This window comes from Rattus norvegicus, chromosome 18 (assembly GCF_021556685.1).
Source record: "Rattus norvegicus strain SHRSP/BbbUtx chromosome 18, alternate assembly SHRSP_T2T, whole genome shotgun sequence".
NCBI classification, from domain to species: domain Eukaryota; kingdom Metazoa; phylum Chordata; class Mammalia; order Rodentia; family Muridae; genus Rattus; species Rattus norvegicus.
This window is the reverse complement of record NC_141551.1, coordinates 45,017,291-45,042,941: the sequence shown is the minus strand read 5'-3', so window position 1 is coordinate 45,042,941 and position 25,651 is coordinate 45,017,291. Positions and strand designations below refer to the sequence as shown.

The 25,651-nt window shown below is 36.7% G+C and overlaps 1 protein-coding gene across 9 annotated transcripts in view; it reads right to left on the bottom strand.

The window, feature by feature from the left end:
- Positions 1–25,651, bottom strand: part of Dmxl1 (Dmx-like 1) — a 171,435-nt gene that overhangs the window by 135,526 nt on the left and 10,258 nt on the right. For all 9 annotated transcript variants that reach the window (XM_087592837.1, XM_087592831.1, XM_087592833.1 and 6 more), the window contains 6 exon segments: positions 23,224–23,295; positions 20,850–20,928; positions 17,637–17,769; positions 14,453–14,519; positions 11,649–11,827; positions 870–1,059 (listed from right to left, as the gene is read on the bottom strand). In XM_087592837.1, the coding sequence (XP_087448963.1) occupies positions 870–1,059; positions 11,649–11,827; positions 14,453–14,519; positions 17,637–17,769; positions 20,850–20,928; positions 23,224–23,295 (720 nt within the window).

The window sequence follows — 25,651 nt, the reverse complement described above, 5'->3', positions numbered from 1 at the left end:
ACCAAAAGAGAAAAGAAAAAAAACAAAAAAAAACTTGTTCTGTACAGGTTTAGAGACAAATCATTTTCAAGTCACTTCATGTTTTAATATTAAAAAAAGAATAAGAAACAAGGTGTGGTGGTGCATGCCTTTAATCCCAGCACTCCAGAGGCAGAGGCAGAAGCAGGTGGATCTCCAAGTTTAAGGTAGCCTCGTCTACAAAGAGTTCCAGGATAGCCTAGGCAACATAGAAAAAAACGCTGTCTACAAAACAAAACGTAAAACAGAAAGAAAAAGAATGGAAATACTGAGACAGTGTTTCTATTCTATTTTCAATCAGAAGTGGGTTTTCACACTTGTAATCCCAGAACACAAGAGACAGAGACAGGATTATTGGCATGAGACGGAGAGCAGCCTGGAGCTACAATGTAAGACTTTATTTCAAAGGAGCAAAATTTGTCCTATATTCAATTAGCCCAAACATCAAAAATTGAGTTTTACAATCAATGTTTATAAAATAAAGACATGTCCTGGTGGGTCTAAAGATAACAAACAGTACAGCAAAATATAGGAAACAAATCTATCTTATGCTTTAAGAGAAGATATATTTTTATAATTACATCTTTGAATCCTCAGATTTTACATTTGCCAATTTACAATTGTTACCATCATTTTGTAACTGGTTAAGCTAAGATTAATCTCATAATTAAAGATAGGTTCTAAGTTACAAAAATATTACTTAAATGTATTTTCTTTACTTAGATAAAAGGAACATTTCTAAAATTGTTTTCCAAAGATATGCTACTTCTTATAATATTATTGTGTAACCAAAAAGAAAAAAAATACAAAGATTTTAAAATTTATAGGAAACACATAATAAAAACACTTACTTCTAGAGCACTTTGAACTCGGTCTTTACTGGAAGCATTTCTCTTTAAGTTATTTGTTAAACTAATTGGTTCACACCAGTGGTTGCAGTCACTTCCATACAGCAAACAATCATTTGGTAAAAATGTTTCTACCCAAAGACGACATACATTATCTTTACAGCAAGTCAATAGTACATTACATACAGAAGCCCTGTGGAATGAAAATATTTTAGAGACAATACTAGTTACATAACATATCATAAACATTCTGCAGTGTTTCTATACATATTTAAACTTATAACTAATATAAAAAAAAGGGAGCCAAAGAGATGTTCAGCAGACAGATGGCCACTCCTCTTGAGGACCAAGGTTTAATTCCTAGTCCTTTTAGCTCCAATTGAGGGAACTCAACACCCTCTTATGGTTTCCAAGGGCACTGTAGAGACATTTAAGAAAATAAAACAACCATACACATAAAAGCTTAAAAAAAATGTGAAGAGCACATGTATTTATTGATGTCACAACAGAAAATGTTTAGCAACCTATTTTTCTGTCTAGAAGAAAATGGTTTTTATTATAATAATCTTAAGATTTTTATTACATCTAAAGAGCAATGACTTGGATCAAGCCATAATTACTCAATTGACATGCACAAAACAAAGTTCCTAAGAAAACTTCCCTATTCATTAGGTGAATGATCATTATTTTTAACTATTTCTTAATGTTCAAGTTCTACTTTCTATAAAATCATTAAGAAACTGACATAAGCATATAGTATACTGATCGTCTCCTGCCTACCTAGGCCCAAAGTGGTGATATGCAAGAGAATTCATGATAGACCTGAACAAATCACATCCATCCTTAGCAATTCTGGACTTCAGTTATTTCCTTTTATGACATCGTCAAAAGAGCAAGTATATAGAGCTAGTACCAACAAAGAAATCCTCTATCAGATAATTTAGCTAATATAAGGAAGAAAGGAAAGGAGGCAGGAAGGAGGAGGGATGGGCTTCCAGTTGCCAGCTGCGCCCAGAGCTGACCCTATGCCACAACTCTCTGAATCCAGATCCTGCCAGGAGAAAGCTGGTCTACCAGGAGGGCTGAAACACCTGAGAGTACAGATGAGACCACTGCTTCTGTTCAGAGGGACCCCCTGGACCATCAAAACACAGGAAAGGAAGAGCAATCTGAGACAGGATCCTTCTAATTTGTGTCTGCACCTGGAGCTGACCCAGTGCCATTGTGCATTCCTGTACCCAAATCCCTCCAGGAGAGAGCTGGCCCCCAAAAATCCTGACACACAGGCTTACAGGAGGGTCAAGCCACTGTCAGACACAGCAAGACCAGCTAACACCAGAGGTAAGCAGATGGCGAGACACAAGTGCTTGAACATAAGTAACAGAAACCAAGGCCACTTAGAATCATCAGAGCCCAGTTCTCCCACGACAGCAAGTCCTAGACAACCCAACACACAGGAAGAGCAAGATTCTGATTTAAAAATCACATCTCGGGGTTGGGGACTTAGCTCAGAGGTAGAGCGCTTGCCTAGGAAGCGCAAGGCCCTGGGTTCAGGCCCCAGCTCCGAAAAAAAGAACCAAAAAAAAAAAAAAAAAAAAAAATCACATCTCATGATGATGATAGAAAACTTTAGAAGGACATAAATAACTCCCTTACAGAAATACAGGACAACACAGGAAAACAAGTAGAAGCCCTTACACAAAAAACACAAAAAATCCTTTAAAGAATTCAGGAAAACACAATGAAACAGGTGAAGGAATTGAACAAAACCACCCAGGATCTAAAAATGGAAATAGAAACAATGAAGAAATCACAAAGGAGACAAACCTGGAGATAGAAAACCTAGGAAAGAGATCAGGAGTCAGACACAGCATCACCAATAGAATACAAGAGATTGAAGAAAAGAATCTCAGGGCAGAAAATACCATAGAAAACACTGACACAACTGTCACAGATAATGTAAAACACCAAAAGCTCCTAGCCCAAAACATACAGGAAATCCAGGACACAATGAGAAAATCAAATCTAAGGATAATAGGTATAGAAGAGAGTGAAGACTCCCAACTTAAATTGCTAGTAATTATCTTCAACAAAATTATAGAAGAAAATTTCTCTAGCCTAAAGAAAGAGATGCCCATAAACATAGAAGCCTACAAAACTCAAAATAGATTAGACCAGAAAAGAAATTCCTACCATCACATAATAGTCAAATCACCAAATGTACAAAACAAAGAAAATACTAAAAGCAGTAAGGAAAAGGGTCAAGTAACATATAAAGGCAGACCTCCCAAAAATCACACCAGACTTCTCGAAAGAGACTAGAAAAGCCAGAAGATCCTGGGCAGGTGTCACACAGACCCTAAGGAAAAACAAGTGTCCGCCCAGGTTACTATATCCAGCAAAACTCTCAATTAACATAGATGGAGAAACCAAGATATTCCATGATAAAACCAAATGTACACAATATCTTTCCACAAATCTAGTCCTACAAAGGATAATAGAAATTTCAACACAAGGAAGGAAACTACACCCTAGAAAAAGCAAGAAGTAATCTTTTTTCAACTAACCTGAAAAAAGATAGCCACACAAACATAATACCACCTCAACAACAAAAATAATAGGAAACAACACTCATTGGTCCCTAATATTTCTCAACATCAATGGACTCAATTCGCCAGTAAGAAGACATAGTCTAACAAACTGGATACCTAAACAGGACCCAGCATTTTATTGTATACAGGAAACACACCTCAGTGACAAAGACAAACACATCTTCAAATTAAAAGGCAGGGAAGAAATTTTTCAAGAAAATGGTCCCAAGAAACAAACTGGAATAGCCATTCTAATAGCGAATAAAACAGACTTTTAAACAAAAGTTATCAAAAAAGATATGGAGGACACTACATACTCGACAAAGAAAAGAATCCACCAAGATGAACTCTCAATTCTGAATATCTATGCCTCAGATGCAAGGAATCCTACATTCATAAAAGAAACCTTACTAAAGTTCAAAACACACATTGTACCTCATACATATTGGGAGACTTCAACCACCCACACTCATCAATGGACACATCATGGAAACAGAAACTAAACATAGACACAGAGAAACTAACAGAAGTTATGAATCAAATGAGTTTAACAGATATCCACAGAGTACTTCATCCTAAAACAAAAGAATATACATTCTCTGCACCTCGTGGTACCTTCTCCAAAACTGACCATATAATCGGTCACAAAACAGGCCTCAACAGATACAAGAAGACTGAAAAAATCCCCTGCATCCTATCAGATCACCATGGACTAAAGCTGATCTTTAATAACAACAAAAACAACAGAAAGCCAATATAAACATGGAAGTTGAACAATGCTCTACTCAATGATAACTTGGTCAAAAAAGAAATAAAAATTAAAGACTTTTTAGATTTTAATGAAAATGAAGGCACAACATACCCAAACTTATGGGACACAATGAAAGCAGTGCTAAGAGAAAAATTCAGTGCTAAGAGAGTGCCTCCAAATAGAAACTAGAGAGAACATATACTAGCAGCTTAACAGCACACCCGAAAGCTCTAGAACAAAAAAGAAGCAAATACTTGCAAGAAGAGTAGATGGTAGGAAATAATCAAACTCAGGGCTGAAATCAACCAAGTAGAAACAAAAAGAACTATACAAAGAATCAACAAAACCAGGAGCTGGTTCTTTGAGAAAATCAACCAATAGATAAACCCTTAGCCAGACTAACCAGAGGGCACAGAGAGAGTATCCAAATTAACAAAATCAGAAATGAAAAAGGAGACATAACAACAGAATCTGAGGAAATCCATCCAAAACATCATCAGATCGTACTACAGAAGTCTATACTCAACAAAACTAGAATATCTGGAAGAAATGGATGATTTTCTAACAGATATCAGGTACCAAAGTTAAATCAGGATCAGATAAACCATCTAAACAGTTCCATAACCCACTGAGAAAAAGAAGCAGTCACTAAAAGCCTGCCCCCCCACCCCAAAAGAAGCCAAGAACCAGATGGGTTTAGTGTCAAATTAAATTAGAACTTCATAGAAGACCTAAGATCAATACTGTCCAAACTATTCCACAAGATAGAAATACAGAGAACACTACCCAACTCATTCTATGAAGCCACAATTACGCTTATATATAAACCACACAAAGAAAGAGAACTTCAGACTAATTTCTCTTATGAATATCAATATAAAAATACTCAATAAAATTCTCACAAACCGAATCCAAGAACACATCAAAACGATCATCCATCATGATCAAGTAGGCTTCATCCCAGGGATACAGGGAAGTTTCAATATACAGAAATGATCAGTGTAATCCACTATATAAACAAACTCAAAAAAAAAAAAAAGACTACATGATCATCTCATTAGACGTGGAGAAAGCATTTGACAAAATTCAACATCCCTTCATGATAAAAGTCTTGGAAAGATCAGGAATTCAAGGCCCATACCTAAACATAGTAAAAGCAATACACAGCAAACAAGTAGCCAACATCAAACTAAATGGAGAGAAACTTGAAGCAATCCCACTGAAATCAGAGACTAGACAAGGCTGCACTCTCTCTCCATACCTATTCAATATAGTACTCGAAGTCCTAGCCAAAGCAATCAAACAAAAAAAAAAAAAAAAAAAGAGGTTAAGAAATAGAAATTGGAAAGGAAAAACTCAAAATATCACTATTTGTAGATGATATGATAGTATACTTAAATGAACTCAAAAGTTCCAGTAGAGAACTCTTAAACCTGCTTAACAACTTCAACAAAGTGATGGATATAAAATTAACTCAAACAAATCAGTCAAGCTGTATTACAGACAACACTTATAAAAACTGTATGGTATTGGTACAGAGACAGGCAGATAAATCAATGGAATAGAAATGAAGACCCAGAAATGAAGCCACACACTTATGGTCACTTGATCTTTGACAAGGAGCTAAAACCATCCAATGGAAAAAAGACAGCATTTTCAACAAATGGTGCTAGTTCAACTGGCAGTCAGCATGTAGAAGAATGCAAATGGATCCATTCTTATCCCTTTGTACAAAGTTCAAGTCTAAGTGGATCAAGGACCTCCACATAAAATCAGAAACACTGAAACTAGTAGAAGAGAAAGTGGGGAAGAGCCTCGAACACATGGGCACAGGGTAAAGTTCCTAAACAGAACATCAATGGCTCATTCTCTAAGATCAAGAATTGACAAATGGGACTTCATAAAATTGCAAAGCTTCTGTAAGACAAAGAACACTGTCATTAGGACAAAACAGCAAGAAATAGGGAAATTTTCTTTAAAATTCCTACATCCAATAAATGGCTAGTATCCAATATATACAAAGAATCAAGAGGTTAAACTCTAGAGAATCAAACAACCCTATTAAAAAATGGGGTACAGAGCTAAACAAAGAATTCTCAATTGAGGAATACTAAATGGCGAAGAAGCACCTAAAAACATGTTCAACATCCTTAGTCATCAGGGAAATGCAAATCAAAACAACTCTGAGATTCCATCTCATGCCAGTCAGAATGGCTAAGATCAAAAACTCAGATGACAACAGATGCTGGTGAGGATGTGGAGAAAGAGGAACACTCTTCCATTGTTGATGGGATTACAAGCTGGTACAACCACTCTGGAAATCAGTCTGGAGGTTTCTCAGAAAATTGAACATAGTACTACCTAAAAACCCAGTTATACCATTCCTGGTCATATACCCAAAAGATGCTCCAAAATATAACAAGGACACATGCTCCACTATGTTCATAGCAGCCTTATTTATAATAACCAGAAGCTAGAAAGAACCCAGATGTCCTTCAACAGAGGAAAGGATACAGAAAATGTGGTATACTTACACAATGGAGTACTATTCAGCTATTAAAAACAATGACTTCATGAAATTCTTAGGCAAATGGATGAAACTAGAAAATATGCTCCTGAGTGAGGTAACCCAATCACAAAAGAACCCACATATAGTATGCACTCACAGATAAGTGGCTATTAGCACAAATGCTGTACATACCCAAGATACAATTCACAGACCACATGAAGCTCAAGAGGAATAACCAAAGTATGGATGCTTCAGTCATTCTTAGAATGGGGAACAAAATACTCACAGGAGGAAATATAGAGACAAAGTATGAAGCAGAGACTGAAGGAAGGCCAGCCAGAACCTACACAATCTGGGGATCCAGTCCATATATACACAGTCACCAAATTCAGACAATATTGCTGATGCCATGAAGTGCATACTGACAGGACCCTGATATACCTGTCTCCTGAGAGGCTCTGCCAGAGCCTGACAAATACAGAGAAGGATGCTCACAGGCAACCATTGAACTGGGAATGGCGTCCCCCATGGAAGAGTTAGAGATAGGTTTGCAACCCCATTAAGAAGAACAATAGTATCAACCAACCAGAGCTCCCAGAGCTCCCAGGGACTAAACCACCATCCCACGATTACATAGGGATGGACTTATGGCTCCAACCGCATATGTAGCAGAGGATGACCTTGTTGAGCATCAGTGGGGGAAGAGGCCCTGTGGATGCCCCAGTGTAGGGGAATGTCAGGCCAGGGAGGTGCTGGGGAGTTGGTGTGTGGGTGGGGGAGCACCCTCATAGAAGCAGGGGGAGAGAGCAGGTTTCTGGAGGGGAAACCAGTAAATGGCATAACATTTAAAATGTAAATAAAAAAATCCAATGAAAAAAAAAAGAACAAAAGGAGGGATGGATAGAAGAAGGGTGGGAGGCGAAGAGGGAGGATAGTAAAGCCAAAACAGAAAGGAGAGAAGCTAAGAGGAATGAAAAAGGTTGGACCCCCAGTGCAGGGGAATGTGTGTGTGTGTGTGCGCGTGCGTGCGTGCGTGCGTGTGTGAATACCCGTATGGGAGAGGGGGAGGAAATGGGGGTTTATGGACAGTAAACCAGGAAAGGTAATAACATTTGAAATGTAAATAAATATATCTAATAAAAAAATTTCCAAAAAAAAGGAGGTATCTCAAATTGTCTTTTAGTTGCACTGGATGCAAAACAAATGTTAAGAGAATATTTATCTTAGAATGAACATACTATAGGAATTTTCTAAGGTTTTTTTTTTTTCTATTAGTGATAGCTAAGGTCAGTGAGATTTTATTTTCCTTGCAGATTTCCCAGCATTTTGTCAATAAAACCTGCATGGTTATAATAAGTGCTTTGTACAATCAAATAACTCAGCATTCATATGCTTTATGTATAACATTGCATGTGGAAAAATCATTGCTAACCTCACTTTGCATCGTTCTTAAATTCATTCTTTGTTTATAACGAGACTTTCCCAGGTCTCGAGGTAGGAAACTAAAGATCTTCAGACTTTACATAAAGAAAAAAAAAATATTCTACAGCAATTGCCTTATCATTCATCTCTATGTGATTAAAACAAACCAGCAGGACAAAAGAAAAATGAAGCAAGGGTGGATGGGGAGGGGAACACCCTTATAGAAGAAGCAGAGGGGGAAGGGATAGGGGGCTTATGGACAGGAAACCAGGAAAGGGAATAACATTTGAAATGTAAATAAATATCCAATAAAAAAAGCAAAAATCGGGATTGGGGATTAGCTCAGTGGTAGAACGCTTGCCTAGCAAGCCCAAGGCCTTGGGTTCAGTCCCCAGCTCCGAAAAACAAAGAAAAAAAAAACTATAAAAAGCAAAAATCAATATTTTTCCTTGATTATTCTGTCAACTTCAACTTGCCCAGTGCATTCTCTCCCCACTCCCATCTAGTTCTCCCACCCACCTTTCTGTCTATTCCTTTGCATTCCTCCTCTCTAGTTCTCCATGCTTCCCTTTCTCTGATCTCTGACAGCATCCTCTGCGGTCAGCCTCTCTGAGCCATGTTTTATTTTCATCTCCCCTCCATCTGCCCCTCACTTCTTGTAAAACGCATTCTTCTGATTTCTTTCTCAACCTCTTGTTTCTCACTCCTCATCACTGTAATACTCATCCATCCCTCGCATTTCCTCTTCCTTTCTTCTATCCCCTGCCTATACTTATTTCCTCCCTCTAATATACTCATATATACACAGGTTGTAGCAATAAAAGCAAAAGCAAGCAATTTAACAAGGAAATAAATTAAAAGACGATACTAAAAGTTCATATTGTCAATGAATATCTAGCAGAGTAGAAACAGTTACAAAGGAAGAGGAGCAGGCAGTAACTAAAGGGTGGACTAGAGGACAATCAGATGAAGCAAAAGAATTTAAGAGAAACAAAACAAGTCAAGAGAGGTGCCAACTCAAAAACAACAGAGTGCAATGATCTTAATACATGTATACAGCTTCAAGTGACTCCTCAGGATATCTATAGTCAATATAAAAAAAAATAGCAGGTAATATACAAAGGGTATAGAGGAACTGCATTTCTTTGTCAGTTGTCTTCCTTGCTCCATTCTTAGTTAAAATGTCCTCTAAGTACTTAATACTAATAGATTGGAGCTCCCCTTCTTCATTTCTTTTACAATGTTTATTATTCCCTCAACGGTCTATCACAGTGGTTCTCAACCTTCCTAATGCTGCAACCCTTTAATACAGTTCCTCATATTGTGGTGACTCCTAACTATAAAAATTTTTGTCACTGCTACTTCGTAACTACAATTTTGCAACTCTTATGAGTCATAATATAAATATCTGTGTTTTCCAATGGTCTTAGGCAACCCCTGTAGAAGGGTCATTTGCTCCCCTTCCCACAGAAGAGTCATAACTAACCCACAGGCTGAGAACGACAAGTCTATCATATTAATACAGCGTCCATACAGAATACAAAAACAACAAACAATAGATTTAACCTCACAGAAAGCAACCCTGTGATAGGTTACATGTCTGCAGCATTTGTTCTATACTGATGAAACAAGTTAAGATGGCTTAGCAACTTGTTATCTCCAGCCAACTTTTGGAGGTCCCTACAGAATATCACCAAACCTTCCAACCTGATCTGTATTCAGCACTTTCTAAATAGTAAAGAATATGCTTACTACACAAATATTTCTACTGTTCTTTCTCAATTAAAACAGACTCTGTGCATTCAAGGATTTTTAATTTGATATTTTCTTTATTTATATTTCAAATGTTATCTGTTATCCCCTTTCCCGGTTTCCTTTCCAAAACCCCCTATCCTATTTCCCCTCCCCCTCCTTCTATGAGGGTGCTCCCCCTCTCACCTCCCTGCCCTGGCATTCTTCTACACTCTCTGTATTCAAGTTTTCTTTCTTTTTTTTTTTTTAAAGATAAAGTTTCATGTATCTCAGACTGACCACATATGTACTCCACAGCAAGAATGATTTTGAGCCTGTGGCCTTCCTCTACTTCTTAAGAGTATATATATCCTAAGTATATGATCTTCAAAGCCACATTAAAAATGGAGAGGAAGGGGGAGAGAGGGGGGAGGGGGAAGGAGACAGACTATAACTTAATAAAATAGCCCAAAGGTAGGAGAATAACTATTGCTTCATTTTTATTTGCAGGAACCCCTAAATGTCCCAGTTTTAGGCATCTGCCATCTGCTTCAGTCTTCACTGTGATCAGTTCCATCAAAACTTAAGCTAAGTCAGTCCACAAAATTTCAGTAATTCATAAGCTTGTTTAGTATTTTGATGGCTATAGCACCAATAAATGAGTATATTCATTTATTATATATCAGCAGAAATTAGTTTTTATAAAGTAGTTCTCTTCAGATAGGTTTTAAAGACAAATTTCTGATTATCAAGTGGAGTCATTTACAACTTTTAAAATAAAAATTAATACACACAGTGAGATCACTTTATTCAAAACACATTTTAAAGTATGTAAGTAAGAGAACTAGAACGTAAGTGAATCTGAGATACGGTCCCTTCCGCTGGCAATACTGATTACTCAGATCACTCTCTGTTAGCTTGAAGACTCTTCCACAAAATGAGAACAGAACCAGTACTTTTCCTAATTTCTCTTCTACACTAAACTTGGACTGTAGAGCTAGGATAAGGACAATAACTACTATAATAGGTATATATCCTGTTGGTCCAAGGGAGCAAAATAAAGTCACCAAATGATCTGCATACATCACCACTGTTCTACTTGAACATCTCAAATGCTGAAACTCAACAGAACCAAAACTGTGAGATATACAACCAAATCTGCACTGCCATGTAGTACAAGACAGACCTGTAGATACACTTACTAAATCTGTGTAACTTATCGAAAGAACACATAAAAATTCTATGTTATAGAAGTTTTTCAAGGACTACAGAAATTAAAAAAAAAAATACTGACAGACATTTTTGAGTTCATACGAGTTAAACTGAGCATCTGTGGGTTAAACTAATACTCAATTCAAGGCAAGATAATTTAAAGAATTAACTCTATTTTCCTCAAAGATGTCCTTTCAATAAAGGGTATTTTGTTTACTGGTTTGTTTGTTTTTTAAAAAGGATACCATTTGCAAGTACAAATGAGGATGGAAACTGTCAAAAACAAAGTCTATTCAAACAGTGATCCAAATAAGATATACAATGGAACATGAAACAAAGAAAAGAAAAGATATACAACTGCATGACAAAGACATAGATATGGAAATAAGTTATCTTGGTCTCAAATTCACTTTGAGGCTTTTATGCTAAGCATTAATCAAACGTGACTGGTATCCAGACATGTGCAACCTGGAACAATAAACTGTTATTCTAATCTTCAAAGGTTCAAAGTAAGAAAACCAGTTAAAGTTGGTGATAATTCTCTAACATACAGTGAAAACACTGACCTCGGCATATATTTGCTTGTTTTACGCCAGGAAAATCCATTTACAGCTCGTGGATGGGCCAGATACACAAAAGAAAAGTCAATTTCTCCTTGGGATTGTTTTTCTGAATTTTTATCTGGAGAGGTAACAGCTGGTCGCCAGTTTTCTACATTATACCATACCTTTAGAAGACAGTCATCCTGAGGAGAAGAACCAAAAAGCATCCAGTGACCGTATAACCACAAACATTATTCAGGAGAAAATGAAATTAAGGATTTTTTTCTCTCTTAAGCTAAAAATTCAAGTAAGAGTGAGATACTAGCTATATTGATGGCACACCCCTCTGATCCTGGAAGAGGCAGAAAGAGAGTGAGCTACATAGTCCTGCAAGGTAACATAGTAATACCATGTCTTTAAGACAAAACCAAACAAACAAAATAAAACCAAAACAAAGCAAGCATAGAGAAAGCAATACTACCACGAAATTATAGATAACTGAGAACTCTGAACAAATTCTGATAACTGAGATAGATGGCAAGGCAGTTCATGAATTATCATTTTTTAAGGAAATATTGAAAATGAAATTAATTTAATATTGCAAAACTATTTTATTTAGGGCTTTCTTCAAAAACCTGACAGAACCCACATGGTAAAAGAACCAACTCTGGCAAACTGTCTTCTGCAAGCATGCATACATACAGATAAGATAGACACAACCACACACACCCATACACAGACACACAGACACACAAAATGTTAATAATCAAGTACTGTATGTATGCCGATCCTCATCTGAACTTAACTTGGGAAATATAGGGGGAAAATACAAAGAAATTGGTATTAGGCTCCATTTTTGAACATCAATCAGAATAACCACCTCCACGTCACTCGTTAAAAAAAAAAAAACAAGTACAATTTCAAGGCATGGTGGTGCATTCCTTTAATCTCAATACAAGCAGAGGTATCTCTTTAAGTTTAAGGATATCCTGGTCTATACAGTATGCTGTAAGTGAGACCTTGTCTCAAAAAAACAAAACAAAAACAAACAAACAAAAAAAAAACACCCAAAAACCTACTAAATTAGTAAATAACTAAAGCTTTACTGGGTCTTTAGAATATCTCAGACTGTTTTCAGAAGGCTTTGTGCCATGAGAAAAATAATTGAAACTAGTGGTTTAGGATCTACTTTGTAAAGCAGCAATTGAAAATAAAATAATTTCAAGAAAATATGGAATGAAACAACAGTAACAAAAGTATGTGCAACTCATTGACAAGTGGCTATTAGCCCAAATGCTTGAATTACCCCAGATGCACAGAACACATGAAACTCAAGAGGGATGACCAAAATGTGAATGCTTCACTCCTACTTTAAAAGGGGAACAAGAGAAACCCTTGGCAGGGAATAGAGAGGCAAAGTTTAAATCAGAGGCAGAAGGAACACCCATTCAGAGCCTGCCCCACATGTGGCCCATACATATACAGCCACCCAATTAGATAAGATGGATGAAACAAAGAAGTGCAGGCCAAGAGGAACCGGATGTAGATCTCTCCTGAGAGACACAGCCAGAATACAGCAAACACAGAGGCAAATGCCAGCAGCAAACCACTGAACTGAGAATAGGACCCCCATTGAAGGAATCAGAGAAAGGACTGGAAGAGCTTGAAGGGGCCCAAGACCCCATATGAACAATAATGCCAACCAACCAGAGCTTCCAGGGACTAAGCCACTACCCAAAGACTATACATGGACTGACCCTGGGCTCCAACCTCATAGGTAGCAATGAATAGACTAGTAAGAGCACCAGTGGAAGGGGAAGTCCTTGGTCCTGCCAAGACTGAACCCCCAGTGAACGTGATTGTTGGGGGAAGGGCGGTAATGGGGGGAGGATGGGGAGGGGAACACCCATATAGAAGGGGAGGGGGAGGGGCTAGGGGGATGTTGGCCCAGAAACCAGGAAAGGGAATAACATTCGAAATGTAAATAAGAAATACTCAAGTTAATAAAAAAAAAAAGGAAAAAAAACCAAGTATGTGCAAAACAAAACAAACAAAACTGCTCCCCAATTTCCCTCTAATGAGCCTTTTATAAAGTCTTATATTTTATACCAAGTCAGACATATATTTGAACTAAAAGGTAATAAACTAATTTTTGCTCATTGATTTTTACCCTACACACAAGGCACTTAGCCTGTCGTTTCATATCTACTGCTTTAAATTAACCCTATGATTAAGGTACTCTGAGGTGGGGTATTGTTATCCCCATCAACTGACTAGTCTGAGACAAAACTGGTAAATTTGTATTTATTTTTAGATCTGTCTCTAAATCTAGGTTTTTTTCCATCTATGCTTTTTTACATTATAGTTAGACATTTTTTATCTACTTTTTTATAGAAATTAAGAGTTTTAAGATAAGTAAATAATGGAATAAATAAGTTAATGTTCATAGGTTCAAAAATAAATTACAGCAGGCTGGAGATAACTCAACAGTTAGAGTGCATGCTCAAAAAGCAAGAGGACCTGAGTTTGACTCTACAGGACCCATACAAAAAAGTCAGGTGCTACCATGCTTGCCTGTAACCCTGGTATTGAGAAGGCAGAGGACTCCAGAGGCTTTCTGGACAGCCAATCTAACCCATACTGACATCCAAGCTCATTAAAAAGCTGTCTCAAAAAAAAAAAAAAAAAAAAGGTTGAGATTGATCTTAATTTCTGGTCTTTATTCTGTGTATACAACCCTGCACATGCAGTACACATGTATATATATACACACAAACACACACACACACACACACACCACAGAATTTGACATTATTTTCAAAATTTACCTTTCCAGCAGTGGCAAAAAATTCTCCATCTGGTGAAAATTTCATGAAGTGGACCTGGGAAGCAGTTCTGTAAATTAAAAGGTAAGAGTTAATCACCAGGGAAACTGGGTTCAAAATAACCAGAACTTTACAAACTGAACTCCAGCAATTTCTCATGATTACAGAATTTTGGTTAACAGTTTCACACTCACTTTTCCCCCTTATGAGACGGGGGCTAGTCTGCAGCTCAGGTTGGTTAAACAGCAGGTTAAGCAGGCCTCTTGTTTCTACTACACAGCTGAACTACAGAGTACCACTAGTACTCTAAAGGTTCATACAGAGTTTTCATTGTTCCTGCTGAGAATATTTGTTTTGTTTTCCTTTTTTTGGTGTTGGAGATAAACTCAAGAGCCTGTAAATGCTAAGTACATGCTTTACTAGAGAGTTTCCTCCTGACCCTTAACTTTTAGAATTTAGAATATTTCAAAAAAGTAGTTACTAAGAGAAACTTTAAATATAGATTTTGAAGTCATGCAAATGCAGGAAATTCTAGCATTCAAATAGTAGAATTAAGAATACTGCAAGTCTGAAACCCATTTGGCCTACACTGTGACTACTACTTCAAGCAAGCCAGGGCTGTAAAGGTGAGGCCCCTTCTCCAAAACCAGTTTTAAACATTTTCCTAAGAATCATGAGTAATAATTGCTTAAAAAGAAAGAAAGAAAGAAAGAAAGAAAGAAAGAAAGAAAGAAAGAGAGAGAGAGAGAGAAAGAAAGAAAGAAGGAAAGAAGGAAAGAAAGAAAGAGGGAGAGACAGAAAGAAAGAAAAAACCTTGACAAGTCTAACACCCATTAATAGCACATTCCCTCTAAATATGAGAGAATGGTTTCGTTTTTCAATCAGGACACCTAATTTCCAAATCCATGTATCTCTAATACTCCAATATACATTTTTTAGACAACAATGATTTTAAGGGAATTTTGCCTTTACTGGGCTAACATTTCTTAGATGAAAGACTTCATGTGTGATAACAGGAATCTAAATAATCATGAATTCAGCTACTCAGCCTCACCTACCTACTTGGTACATAGTTGCCTTTTCTCCTCCAAGTAATTTAGGTTCACTATTCCATATAGCCTTCCATTTTTAAAACTCATATACACTGGATCACCTAGCACTATCATTGCTTTCCTTTCTTCATTCAAATTCATGCTTAGCTGTATCTGTGCCAAAATGATTAGCAATGCATGTCAAAACGGGCCTTTTCCTTCTTTCGGGTACAGTGATGGGATCACACCTGGAGCTTAATGTATGTGATAGCCAAGCATTAGACCACTGAACTCTATCTATTCCCCAGACCAGCAAAAGGAATTCTGTCACGATTCTTTTCCAATATAAGTAATCTCCCCTACCATTTACATATAAGATAGATTTAAAAAAACTAATGAATGAAAAGAAAGTGATATTATCTATAGTCTCATTAATACTACAGCATTCTTCCTCAGATAAACACCAGTCAACATATCAGCACATAAAAGAGTTTCACCTTTTTTTTCCCAATCCCCTGTCATCTACTTTGAACAGAAGAGAAGCAGAATGGGTTGGATAGGAGGCCATATTTATAGTTTATACTGTAACAGTATCGACTTATTTTAAAATGTAAACACTTCTGCAACTAGGTGCAAAGAAGTGTTTATGTATTAAGTATACAGACTACATCATTACTTCATTGGCTTATGGTTTCCCTTGGCACCCCATAATGATTTGAAATACTTACTGGTTCACTACTATATTCTCATTTTTGCTGCAACAACAGAATGATGCAATGAACATATAAATGAATGTATACTCTCAGGGAGAGAGAGGGAGAGGTATGTAAGCAAGCAAACATTCATGCTCTCACCAGGAGCTGACCCAGGGTATTGCTCTTCTAGTTTGTTTTCTAACATTATATTAAACATCCTGGCAAAAGGCAACTTAAGGAATGGGTTCATTTCATCTTACAGCTTACTGTCTGTCATGAAGGGAAGTCAGAGCAGAAATTCAAGGCAGGAACTTGGAGGTAGGAACTAAGCAGAAGCCACAAAGGAATACTACTTACTAGCTTGCTCCTCTGGCTTTCTTCGTTTGCTTTCTTATATACTTTAAAGGCTACCTGCCCAGAGACAACACCGCCTGCAGTGCACTGGGTCCTCCCACATCAATTATCAATTAAGGAAATACCCCACAGCCTTGCCTAAAGGGGATTCTGATGGAAGCATTTATTCAATTGAAATTCCCTTTACTGGGATGACTAACTTGTGTCAAGTTGACAAAAACCCAACCAACACAACTATTCTATTTTATCTCTTATCACCTTATTGTTTTTAGGTAGAACTTCTCACCGAACTTCAAGTTTGTCTTTCAGCTAGACTGGTTGACCAGTCAACAAGTCCTTGGGTCCACCTCCTTCTATACCCCATCTCCACCCCAATTACATAAGTGTGCTATTATGTCTGTCTTTTATATGAATGTAGGGACTCCAAATTCAGTTCCTCATACATGCATAACAAATATTTACCCAATTTAGCCATCTCCTCAGCTTGCTCACTCATTTTTACTCATCTGATTAATCTTTGGGATATTCCTAAACTAAATTATAAAACTGTGCCATAAGCAGTTGTGCATGCCTGTAATCCCAGCACAATTAGCTTATAGGCGATTAGCTCCTCCTAGGAACCTAAAAGTCTCTTCCCATCTTCATAGCTCACTGCTGTTAACTAGTGATCTATTCTTTCTAACTAATCTTACTTTTAAAAGAAGGTGTTTAACTCCAGAACTGAATCTATTTCTCCTCAAGCTTTTATTTATTAGAGAAATGTTTTTACTTGGATAGACAAACAATTAATTTTACCTCTCTTTCACTTTATAGCTTTGGTATCATATTTAGAAAATCTATTTCCCTACTTCCTGGACAACTTGGAGACTCAGTCCTCTCCTTCTACTACATGGGTTCAAGGACTGAGCTTCAGTTGTCAGTCTTTATAGCAAGTATCTATGGAGAAGCCATTTCACTGACAACCTATGTATTTACTGTAGCCTTTGGCCCTAATGTCTGTTCACAGTGAATAGACTAAACAACCCATATATACAACCAACTTATAAAATTTAAAAAAAAAAAAAAGAGGACAGGTTTAACAGTTAAACTTTCTAGTCAATTACTTACTTGCAATGCCAAATGCATACCCAATCTCCAAAGTTCAGATCTGTTTTATCTGCATTTTCATCTTCAGTTTGCTTTCTTGAGTTAATATTACACCAAAGCTGCAGACAGCTGGAACCAGTTAAAAGACGATTACCTAAAGAAATACACACATATATGAATAGCATTTATTATGTAGGTTGTTAACACTGAGTTAAGATATATACTCATAATTTCTTATAATACTATAAAGTACAATATAGTACCTAAAAAGAAACTACAAAAGACTAATTTGGGGTTGACAAGGTGGCTCACTGGTTAAATGCACTTGCTTCCAAGTCTAAAGTCTTGAGTTCTATTCCCAGAATCTTCATGATGGAAAGATAGACAAACTCCTCCAAGCTGTCCTCTGATCCCCATATATGAACCACAGCATGTATATACCCATACAAACATACACATAAATAAGAAATGTATCTTGATAGACATATATGTATTAAAAGCAAAAGAATAATTTAAGAGCTTGGATCTGTCAATATCTACCTTAGGAGAAAATGATCCCATGAATCTGTCCCCTTCTCTTGAGGATTATAAACAGACAATGGTGGCTGGCGTAGGGGCCAATGAGAGAAACCACCCCTCCCTGACTATCTACAAGTTTTCATTGCTGAGAGAGAAAAGACACTTCATTTTGTGTTACAGTCACTGGGAGAGAGCCATATTCTTGGAAATAATCTCTCACTCAGTAGGCTATATGAAACCCTAATAAAAATGCAATGAAGAAGGAAGGAAGGAAGGAAGGAAGGAAGGAAGGGACGGAGGGAGGGAGGGAAGAAGGAAAGAAGGAGGGAGGGAGGAAGAACAGGAATAAAGTAGGGGAGCAGACTGGCAGGAAGAAGAGAAAGGGGGAGTATAATGAAAAGAAAAGAAACAAAAAAAGAGAAAAAGGTGTTAATCTAGAAAAAGCACAAACTTTATGGCTGGAAATTTAGAAATCCATGTATCTAACTCATTTACTTAGCCATACAAATTGGATCTAGTTGGACAATCTTTGAACTTCAGTTTTCTTATATATTTAGAGCTTTTTAGAATGGTAAGGATTAACTGTAACTTGTACAAGACCCTCTGCAAAATAATTTTTACACACCTTAGAAGAACAGAATGTGGTGGTCTTGAATACCTGGACTCCTACCTTCTTTTGAACAGAGGATACAAACAAAAAAACAAAACAAAACAAAAGGAAACAAAAATCCTCTGGATAGGGAAAGGCCAGGCTTTAGGAGTATTTGTAGCTTAAACTTGCACTTCCAAATTTTAACAGCCATATAATTACGTACCCTGCTGTAGAGACCACATGAGAGACAGACCACATGAAGAACAAAGATAATACACTGTAAGATTAGCCAAAGGTCAGAAAGAGGAACACTCCTCCATTGTTGGTGGGATTGCAGACTGGTACAACCATTCTGGAAATCAGTCTGGAGGATCCTCAGAAAATTGGACATTGAACTGCCTGAGGATCCAGCTATACCTCTCTTGGGCATATACCCAAAAGATGCCCCAACATATAAAAAAGACACGTGCTCCACTATGTTCATCACAGCCTTATTTATAATAGCCAGAAGCTGGAAAGAACCCAGATGCCCTTCAACAGAGGAATGGATACAGAAAATGTGGTACATCTACACAATGGAATATTACTCAGCTATCAAAAACAACGACTTTATGAAATTCGTAGGCAAATGGTTGGAACTGGAAAATATCATCCTGAGTGAGCTAACCCAATCACAGAAAGACATACATGGTATGCACTCATTGATAAGTGGCTATTAGCCCAAATGCTTGAATTACCCTAGATGCCTAGAACAAATGAAACTCAAGACGGATGATCAAAATGTGAATGCTTCACTCCTTCTTTAAAAGGGGAACAAGAATACCCTTGGCAGGGAAGAGAGAGTCAAAGATTAAAACAGAGACAGAAGGAACATCCATTCAGAGCCTGCCCCACATGTGGCCTATACATATACAGCCACCCAATTAGACAAGATGGATGAAGCAAAGAAGTGCAGACCGACAGGAGCCGGATGTAGATCGCTCCTGAGAGACACAGCCAGAATGCAGCAAATACAGAGGCGAATGCCAGCAGCAAACCACTGAACTGAGAATAGGACCCCCGTTGAAGGAATCAGAGAAAGAACTGGAAGAGCTTGAAGGGGCTCGAGACCCCATATGTACAACAATGCCAAGCAACCAGAGCTTCCAGGGACTAAGCCACTACCTAAAGACTATACATGGACTGACCCTGGACTCTGACCTCAAAGGTAGCAATGAATATCCTAGTAAGAGCACCAGTGGAAGGGGAAGCCCTGGGTCCTGCTAAGACTGAACCCCCAGTGAACTAGACTATGGGGGGAGGGCGGCAATGGGGGGAGGGTTGGGAGGGGAACACCCATAAGGAAGGGGAGGGGGGAGGGGGATGTTTGCCCGGATACCGGGAAAGGGAATAACACTCGAAATGTATATAAGAAATACTCAAGTTAATAAAAAAAAAAAAAAAAGATTAGCCAAAGGTCCATGTGTGCCAAGTCTTTCTTAGACATGATACTTAAAGTAATAATACACAGATAAGAGACACACATTCCCACAAAACCCTATAGCAATTCATAAACGGGAAAATTAATGTTGTTTTATGCTATGAAATATTTATTTTTATTTTGTATGTGCATTTCTGTCTGCATGAATGTCTGTGCACATCCCTTAGAGTAATGTTACAGAGGGTTGTGAGCCACCCGTGGGGGCTGGGAATAGAACTAGGATCATCTGGAAGAAAAGCCAGTTCTCTTAACTGGTAGCCATCTCTCCAGCCTCTCCAGCCCCAAGTCATGCATGTCCTTTTTAATGCAAATACATAGCATAATACAGAATTTTGTCTCAGAATTAATTTCATCTATTCTGCACTAATTGTTAAAAATCTATCAAAAAGTTGGGTCACTGAAATCTTGTTGATGAAATCTTTTTTTCCAAAGAGAAATATCTTTTCCCAAAAGTTAATAGGTATTCTGTATATCATTTATCATGTCCTATCATGTGCTAGATCTTGTATTTCGATATAAATTATAAAAGGGAACAATGTTTTATTTTTGTATTCACCACTGTCTCACAGATAAAATACAGAAGAGTAATAAAATTAACTAGTTATATGACATTTGTTCTAGTTATTCTTATTAATTTCCTTACCTGCGGGATCCCAGGTTATATTATGTGCTATTGAGTCCAGAAAAAATTGGCCACTTTTCTGCCATTGACTATAAAATTCCTAAAATCAGGAAAAAAAGTCACTTAAATAATTATGACTAGCATTTTTTTTTAAATCAAATGAACATGTTCATGTTTGCTGTGCTAATAATAATGCAGTTGTTTTTAGGAACAAAACAATTGAGTCAGGAGAAATGAGCTATATCAGCACCTCCCAACCTGTGGGTCACAACCATCAGAAAACACATATTTCAGTTTGTCTTAGCAAAACTACAGCTACAAAGTAGCAACAAAAATAATTTTATGGATCAGAGTCACTACAACATAAAGAACTGTATTAAAGTTTCATAGCATTAGGAAGGTTGAGAACCACTGAATTAGATAATAAAGACTATTTTTTAAGAAGACTATTCAGACTACCTGCTGCTGGGGTCGAAGAGTCTATTCTTAGTATAAATAACCAATAAACATATTTTACATAACTTCACACCAAACACTGCTTATATTATTTGTATTTTATAAAAGTCTAAAGTTTAAGTATGTGTATAAGGATCAACTAATTTAAATATCCCTCTCAATCTTTCATCTCTAAGATACTTTACTTCCTTAATGAGACTTTCCCACTCTTTCAACCATCTTTTATTTGAACCTACAAATCAGCAAAAAAAAAAAAAAAAAAAAAAAAAAAAAAAAAAAAAACTGAGGGTAACATTACTACTTTTAAGAGAGAATTCCTGCAAATTATTCCATGGTCACCACAGGTGGCCTCTTTCCAGTTAAATAAATATAATAAACACTTTAAAAGTACAGTATAGAACTGTCAATTATTTAACGAAGCAGTAAAGGCCTCTAATAACCCATAGATGCTAACAGAAATCAGAGAATTTTGGAAGCTCTTCATGAAACTGAATGCTGATGAGTGTCCAGCATAATGGCACTTGCCTGTAAACCCCGCTCTTGGGAGGCCGAGACAAGACAATTCAGAGTGTAGAGCTAATCTGGACTCACAGTAAATTCTGTGCTTGTCTTGTGCTACATGGCAAGATTCTATTTCAAAAAGAGCAAAAAGTGTAAGAGGGACGGGATAGAGAAAAGGTAATTTATAAGATAGTACTGACTCAAATAAAAGCAATTCCAAAATGATCAGAAGATATATAAGGGTATTTCTACCATTAAAACACAACTTAATTCTCTACATTTCTGATCTTTAATATATCATTCTCATAACAACTCTATTAAGAATGAACAAATGGGGGTTGGGGATTTAGCTCAGTGGTAGAGCGCTTGCCTAGCAAGCGCAAGGCCCTGGGTTCGGTCCTCAGCTCTGGGGGGCGGGGGGAGAGAAAAAGAATGAACAAATCTCAGTTAACTTGAGAGTTGAGCAAAGAAGGTTCTAAAGTGGTCTCTGGTCTCTATTAAAATCACACAGGAGCCCAGTGTGCTGGCCCACGCCTTTAATCCCAGCACTCCTGAGACAGAGCAGACAGATCTCTGAGTTCAAGCCCAGCCTAGTCTACATAGTAAGTTCCAGGACAGCCAGGGCTCCTATCTTGGGAAAAAAAAAACAAAAAAAAAAAAAAAACAAACCAAAAAAAAAAAAAAAAAACCCAAAAAACCAGAGTTCAGATAAGTAAACGCAACAGAAATAGACACTAATCCTACAATTTCTAATCCTATCCTTCCACTTCCCTATGCTGATGCTTTCATGTGGCTTAGGAATCACTAGTTTAATCTTTACAGTGACTACAGATATGGAAAGGAATGTGACTTGTCTGTTATATTCAAATGCATTAAACTAATGAAATATAAGTACATATTTCCACTATTTATAAACTATTAGTGAATGAACTTTCTAATTTCATATATATTTTCCTTATAAAGAACAGCAATTATTCATCTAACAGCAACTATATTATATAATATAATAAAAGCAAAAAAGAAAGGCCTAGAAATGTTTAATACTGAAAGCCAATCATTAGCTGTAAGGACAATGCACATATGAAAAGGCGGGAAACTAAGAGTGCTGTATAGATCAAATAGTAAGGTGCCCTCAGGCTAAACAGTGGTGTTTGACAGTATCAATAAAGTAAATTCCAAACTTGAAGTTACTGACACTTTATCTATTATCAAATAAAACTGTTAGAAGGAAAACAAAACTTTTTATGATATTTGGTTGCCAAAATGTAGTCTAATTCAATTCTAATAAAAAATGTAATTATATTTTAATATGAAAATTGAACTTAAAATGTATCTTCAATTATAGTCCATAATTTATACTAGTTAAAAGTGTGGTCATTTTGATTCTTTTATACAAGACCTATTTCAATTCCTAAAAGAAAAATAATAAATTACTGACCAAATTTTTCCTTTTTTTCGGCACACTGACTGGTTCAAAAACAGAGATAACGTTTCCATAAGATGCTGCAATCTTTTAAAAAGAAAAACAAATATAAATAGATTAAAATACTTATAGATCAAAAGAACAAAGAAAATTACGACTCTGGTTTTAACGTATGCAAATATGACTTCGCGGTACTTAGCACGTCAATTTAGAAGCCATCGCATGGTGTCAGAACCCCAGCACTGCTTATCCATATGCAGAAACTTCTCTGTCTGCATTCATAACACACATAACACTACCTTTCCAATAGTCCTATGGTCAAGAAATGAACAGTCATAAAACACTTAGCATGTAATAATGTAATAATGTAAATAATGTGCCCTATAATGTCAACCATTTCCTTCATAGAGGAAGCATGCAAATATAACCTTTGCCAAGTACAAAATCTTTGGAGTTCATAATTCTCCCAACAAATAATTTAACTTCATAAAAATAAAACAAGACCTATTCTTTATAAGTACAATGTGTATAATTCTTAACATTTTATGTTTTTTAAGTTCCTTTTTCATTTTTTATTTTGTGGAGGGCAGGGATATATAATTTGAACCCAGGTCTCTGTGCAAGTATCCTGCAAACAAGCTACATATTAAATTCCTTCTTTTTTTTTTTTTTTTTCCTTTTTTTTTTTTCCCCGAGCTGGGGACTGAACCCAGGGCCTTGCGCTTGCTAGGCAAGTGCTCTACCACTGAGCTAAATCCCCAACCCCATTAAATTCCTTCTTAAATTTACTCTTTAAGTCAACAACAATAGTTCGAAAGAACCTATTAAAATACCGGAAATCAACTAGACCCGAAGGCATAAACCTGTCATCCCAGAATTATGGGATGAGAGACAAGAATCATAGATCAGCCTTAGATATATAGTTAAGACCCAATCTTAAAAACAACATACACAGCCAGCTAGATTAAAAATAAAAAATAGAGATAAATAAAAGGACAATATGTTCTAATGAAGAGAAAGTAAGAGATGAGGATATTATATATACAAAAACTTAAAACAAATATGTTAAATGAATGAGTTTATAGGATACACAAATCAGCTGGACTGTGTTGAGCTAGGAAATACTGGGCTCTAAATATGAGTTGGTTTTGAAAATATAATTAAGTATTCATTAAATTTTAAAATGAAGGCATATTATGAACACAGTTATAAAGATTAAAAGAATGAATATCCTAGTAAGAGCACCAGTGGAAGGGGAAGCCCTGGGTCCTGCTAAGACTGAACCCCCAGTGAACTAGATTGTTGGGGGGAGGGCGGCAATGGGGGGAGGGTGGGGAGGGGAACACCCATAAAGAAGGGGAGGGGGGAGGGGATGTTTGCCCGGAAACTGGGAAAGGGAATAACACTCGAAATGTATATAAGAAATATTCAAGTTAATTAAAAAAAAAAAAAGAAAGAAAGAAACAACACATATTACAGGTGACTCATGACCAACTTAGCTAGAAGTGTTCTTTGTAACAGAATGATGAACACAAAACTAAAAGATAGGTCTGAGCCATATTAAACAATGATTCATGCCAATGTAAACAATTTTAATTTTCCATGAAAATAAGTTAAGAATGTTTTGAAGCTGAAAACAAGAGATATACAGGTAATAATTTGGTGGTTAAATAAAGAAAAAATGTTAATGATAAACATTGCTGATGTCAAGTAGTGTTTTCTTTCTTAAAAACAGAAGTACCTTAGCACTAGACCCTAAAAATCTTCCTGATACTTTATAGACTTATTCACCTAACCTTAAGCAACCCTGTGGTTCCCTATTCCTAGAAGGCCACCAGATGAATGTCAAACTTAGTCCAGAGACAAGATGGGTTCAGCATATTACAGCACAGAACTCCTGAACTCAAGAAAGCCTCCTGCTTAGGCCTCTAGATAGCTGTACTACAGATAGGCACCGTCCTGCCTGGCTTCCTGATACTTTAAGAGATAATGGCTTTGGCCATAGCACTACCTGTCAATAAAGAAAACATCATTTATTAGGTTGATCATAAAACCAAATTACTTCCTCCTAACTTAGGTAATTGTATAATTTAGTGAATCTTCATGAAAAGCTTTCGCTGGAAGCTATCACATTTCCAATATTACTTAGCTCTATGAATCTGAATGATATTTAAGTAAGTTTTTAATAATAACAAAAGATTACAGGGCTAGGAGAGCAAACACTAAAAACATGGGGAAAACACCTTCACAGTTTTAGAATCCTAAAAAGAAGAACATGTTAAGGGTCTAAACAAGAGGCAGATATGAGAGACATATTTGCAACTATATTGAAAAGAGCTAAAAGGTGACAAAAGACAATGGAAGTACAACAAATAATAAAGACTGAAATAAAAACACCTTTTATCAAAAGTATCATAAAGTACCTAACATGGTGATGTGTGCC